Source organism: Hevea brasiliensis, chromosome 1 (genome assembly GCF_030052815.1).
Source record: "Hevea brasiliensis isolate MT/VB/25A 57/8 chromosome 1, ASM3005281v1, whole genome shotgun sequence".
Lineage (NCBI taxonomy): Eukaryota > Viridiplantae > Streptophyta > Magnoliopsida > Malpighiales > Euphorbiaceae > Hevea > Hevea brasiliensis.
Window position 1 is genome coordinate 111,742,413 of NC_079493.1, and position 5,360 is coordinate 111,747,772.

The window sequence follows — 5,360 nt, forward strand, 5'->3', positions numbered from 1 at the left end:
ATTGAAAAAAATAATAAATTTAATAGAAATGTGTGATAAATTTAAAATTTAAAAATTTGTTTTATTTATTTTTTGAAAATATAAAAAATTTTAATTATTCATTATAATAATGTAATATAAGGGTGACCAATTTTATTAGAGGGGTGTTTGGTTTATCTATTGGGTACAGCTGATAGTTGATAGACACCCAAACAGATAAATTGTGGTATTTGGCAAGTTTAAAAAAATAGAGCCGATAGCTGATGGACAACTGATATGATATCCATCAGCTGCAGTTTATATCAGTTCTATTTTTAGAGCTGTTTCTCACCAGCTGATAACTGATCTTATTTTATTTTTTATTTTGATCATATTATCCTTTTTTATTTAACTTGAAAATTAATATTATCAATATTTTTATTTTTTTATTTGTAATTTTAATATTTTAATTAATATATTTCAACTTTGTTAAAATATTTTTTTATTATTAACATAAAATATAAAATATTTATTTATATCCAAAAACTTAAAATTAATTATAAATTTTTTTATTAACAATAATAATTATTTTATTATTTTATCTATATTTTTAAAATTATTTAATTATTTTAAAAAATAATTATTTTCTTATTTTAATAATAAAATAAATAATATAATATAAAAGATTAATAAATATATATTTATTTAAATAATATAATATATTAATTTAATAATTATATATTTAATTTAATAATAAAATAAATAATATAATGTAATAAATTTATAATTTTATATTTATTTAAATGATAAAATAAATTATATGATATATACTCTTATTAATTATTTCACATATTAATAGCAATAATTAAATATAATTTTATATTTATTTAAATAATAAAATAAATTATATGATATATACTCTTATTAATCATTTCACATATTAACAGCAATAACTAAATATAATTTTATCAAATATTTTAATATAAAACAACTATCATCGGCTATTAATTATCAGTTATCAATTATCAGTTAACAGCTATCAATTATATTTAATAGTTAATCCAAACAGGCCTGTGACCCCGAATTTCCTCTTGGATTCTAATTTTTCTTCACCTGGATTTTCTCTCCGATTAAACGCAAACAAGATTTTGGGAAGAAAACGTAAGAGTTGGGGTTAGAAGATTAAAAAAATATGTGTTTTTTATTTAAAATATATTAAATTTAATTTTAAATATTTTAATTAATATATTTTAATAATAATATGAAACAGACTTCGATGGCGAGATCTTGAACAAACGGGAACCGTTAACGTAAAGGAACGTAGACAAAGAAACGTTAGTGACGTTACTAACGGAATAATAAAAAGGTTGAGACCTGAGAAAGGAGGGTGATATAGAACTGTAAACTAGAGGAATATCCAAAAGCATATGACAATGGCGGAGAGGAATATTCTACGCGGAGATTCAATCCTGTTCTGTTTCTCCCATTGTATTTTTCTCCTCCATATATACCCATCTCTTCAAACCCTTCATTACAGCGACAATTCTCTATAATCCCCTTTGAATCCTTCTCGTCTAATCTCTCTGCAAACCACTTTAAATAATGGCTCTTAAAGCCGTTCATGTCTCCGACGTCCCTAACCTCGACCAGGTCCCCGAAAATGCTTCTCTTGCTCTCTACTCCACCCGCTTCTCCAAAGGTATTATTATTATTATTATTATTATTGTTTTGTTGGGTTGAGGATGAAGATGATTGATTTTTTTTTTTTTTGTTGGTGGTGGTGTAGCAGGGGTGGAATTGAATAGGGTGCCTTATAAGATTCCCAAGTTTCTGGTTGTTGGGCATAGAGGAAATGGGATGAATTTATTGACTTCGGGGGACCAAAGAATGAAAGCTATAAAGGAGAACTCTATAATGTCCTTCAATTCTGCTGCTAAATTCCCAATTGATTTCATCGAATTCGACGTTCAGGTTAGCATCTTCTTCCTCTCTCTTGTAAATCTCGCCCTTTTTTTAGTTTTTATTCGTTCAAGTCTGGAACTGGTTTTGATTTTGAATTCAGAAGCCACATTACAGTTTGTCGACGGCGTCGTTCGCCGCGTCCGGTTGTTTTCCGTTCGTTTTTTTTTGTTTTTTGTTTTTTTCCATATTCGCGCAGAGGCCGATTTTGATAATTAAAAAAAGTCAATATTTTAGTATTGAACCGAGTCTAAATAGCTAATAAGTATAAATCTTTGCATTAAAAACGTTGTCGTTTTGGATTCTTAAGGATGCTAAATAAAGATTAAAATCCAGTAAATTAGAAAAAAAGGAGCGAATTTCTGTGCTGTGTTTCAGAATATCTTGGTTTATCGGAGGAGGATATTGAACTGATGATGTTTATTTTGGTTGGGGATTTTTGGGATTCTTTTTTATGGTAAAAGAAATTGAATGAAAATAAAGTATGGAGCTGAATGAGACAAAGACAACAAAGAGTAAAAAACGACTGTCGTTTTTGTAGGTGACCAAGGATGGCTGCCCAGTCATTTTCCATGACGATTTCATCGTCTCTGAAGATAACGTAAGTTCCTCCACTCCTTTTAATGAAATAAAGATTCATTTTCTCCCTTTTTTTGAAGACTCTAATTTTTGAGGTAATCTTGGTATTTGGATTTTATTTTTAGGGTGTTATCTTTGAGAAAAGAGTAACAGAACTGTGCCTATCTGAATTCCTATGCTATGGCCCCCAAAATGAAGCAGGGAAGATAGGCAAGCCTCTGCTAAGAAAAACAAAAAATGGGAGAATTGTCAATTGGAATGTAGAGAAAGATGACTCTCTTTGCACTTTGAAAGATGCATTTCAACAAGTGGAGCCTTCTCTGGGCTTCAACATTGAATTAAAATTTGATGATCACATTGTTTACCAAGAAGACTATCTCATCCATGTACTTCAAGCCATCTTGAAGGTATGTTAATTAGGGTCATTGCTATTGAAATTGCTGACGATAAAATCACTATTTTAAATATATTAGTTAGAGAGTGTTAAAAAATAATTAAAAATTAAATTTGATTAGTTTTAATCATAAGAATATTAAAATAACAAAATAGTTTTTGTCAAACTGTTTTTCTTAACAGCATTTAAAATGATACTTTTATTTAGAAAAGTAGTTTCTTGCTATAAAATTAAATGTCAAACAGGGCTTTACTTGCTTTCTCTCTCCATGTATCAACCCTTTATTTTTAAGCTTTATATATATTGAATCAAATTGTATTGAGATTATTCTTATTAAAGTTTCTTGTCAATTTTTCCCTCTAGGTGGTGTTGGAATATGCACATGATAGACCAATTATCTTCTCATCCTTCCAACCTGATGCAGTACTGCTTGTTAGAAAACTGCAGAATACCTACCCTGTAAGCCAATTCCCTAAGCATTTAATATTCTCTTATTATTTACTTTTTTTTGTCCTTCTAATTGATGGTTGTTTTACAGGTTTTCTTTTTGACAAATGGGGGAACCGAAATTTTCTATGATGTTAGGAGGAATTCGCTAGAGGAGGCTGTAAAGGTGTGCGTAGGAGGTGGTTTGCATGGAATTGTTTCTGAGGTTAAAGGTGTTTTTAGAAATCCTGGAGCCTTGACCAAAATCAAGGACGCTCAGCTCTCACTTCTAACTTATGGAAAATTGAAGTAAGTTTCAGTCTTAGTCTTTTAGAATGAACAGCTCAAGATCCAATCTTTAGTCATGTTGAGAAGATCGTTAAAGTTATCGAATTGAATACTGAATATTTTGCGTATTATATGAAATTTCCATATCCTAAGAGTTCATTTTTGTTTTGCAGTAATGTGGCTGAAGCTGTTTACATGCAATATTTGATGGGTATAGATGGAGTAATAGTTGATCTGGTTAAAGAGATAACTGATGCCGTATATGATATGATAAAGCCATCCAAGGTGGATGATTTGGAGGAGGTTACATTAGCAGAAGGGAACAGAGAGGTGGTGGAGGTGAAATCAAATCCTCACTTCTCACAGAAGGAGCTTTCGTTTCTTCTGAAGCTTATTCCACAGTTGATACAGGAGTGATACAAAGTGCCTCATTTGTAGTTTGTGAAATTTGTCCCCTTTTTGATAGCTTGTACATGATTTATCCCATCTTGAGAGTTAAACATAAATACATCCCATGAAATGAAAATCAGTATTAAATTTTCATGATTTCTTTTCCCCTTCTTTCTAATTATTTTTCCTCATTCTCATCTGCTGTTATTTACCTTGCCTTTGTTTTCCTTGTGACGTATGTTCATATACTTCCGTGGCATGTCTTTTCTTCAATCATCCGGTTTTAATCCTATGATTAACATCCTCACATCCCCTATCTACTTGAAGGACTGAGCCGAGATATTTAAAGTGATTATTTTGGTACAGTACCACTCCATCCAAACTAACTTCTTCCCTATCACCAATTTAGTCTTCACTGAACTTGCAATACATGTATTTTGTCTTTGTTCTACTTAACTTAAAGTCCTTTGATTCTAGAGTACTTCTCCAAAGCTCTAGATTTCTATTGACTCCTTTTCGCATCTCATCTATCAGAACAATATCATCCGCAAATATCATGCACTAAGGAATACTCTCTTGTATATGTTTTGTCAATTCATCTAAAACCAATGTAAAAAGGTAAGGGCTTATAGCTGATCCTTGGTATAATCCAATTGAGATTGGAAAAATTCTTGTGTCCCCTTCCACTGTGCGCACAATAGTAGTTGCTCCTTCATATATGTCTTTCAACACTTGTATATGCATAATAGATACCCTTTTTTGTTCTAACATACTCCATAAGACATCTCTTGGAACATTATCATAAGCCTTCTCCAAATCAATAAAAACCATGTGTAGATCTTTCTTCACATCTCTATATTTCTCCATCAAGCTTCTAATGAGAAATATCGCTTCTATAGTTGAAGGACTGGGTATGAAGTCAAATTGATTGAGAGAGATAGAAGTATCATGACGTAGTCAATGCTCAACAACACTCTCCTACAACTTCATAATATGGCTTATGAGTTTAATTCCCTTACAGTTCGAGCAATTCTGTATGTCTCTCTTATTTTTAAAAATATGTACTAAAATACTCCTCCTCTATTCATCAGGCATTTTCTTTTAATTTAGAATCTTATTAAATAATCTAGTTAATTATGCCACTCTCATATCTCCCAAAAACTTCCACATTTCAATTGGTATTCTATCGGGTCTACAAGTTTTACCCACTTTCATTCTCTTAAGTGTTTCCATTACTTCTAAAGATCTAATCCTTCTAATATAATTTACATTCTTTTTAATTGTTTTATAGTCTATATTCACGCTATTATCATTTTGACTATTATTAAAGAGATCATTAAAATAATTTCTCCATCTTTCTTTAATG

General features: G+C 30.3%; 1 protein-coding gene across 1 annotated transcript; it reads left to right on the forward strand.

The window, feature by feature from the left end:
- The first annotated feature begins 1,300 nt into the window (after positions 1-1,300).
- On the forward strand, positions 1,301-4,150 carry LOC110646743 (glycerophosphodiester phosphodiesterase GDPD1, chloroplastic). Its single transcript, XM_021800280.2, has 7 exons — positions 1,301-1,657; positions 1,748-1,929; positions 2,459-2,518; positions 2,622-2,903; positions 3,254-3,349; positions 3,429-3,625; positions 3,778-4,150. Exons 1-7 carry the CDS (start codon positions 1,561-1,563, stop codon positions 4,019-4,021), a joined length of 1,158 nt encoding a protein of 385 aa, XP_021655972.2. The 5' UTR covers positions 1,301-1,560; the 3' UTR covers positions 4,022-4,150.
- Positions 4,151-5,360: the final 1,210 nt, after the last annotated feature.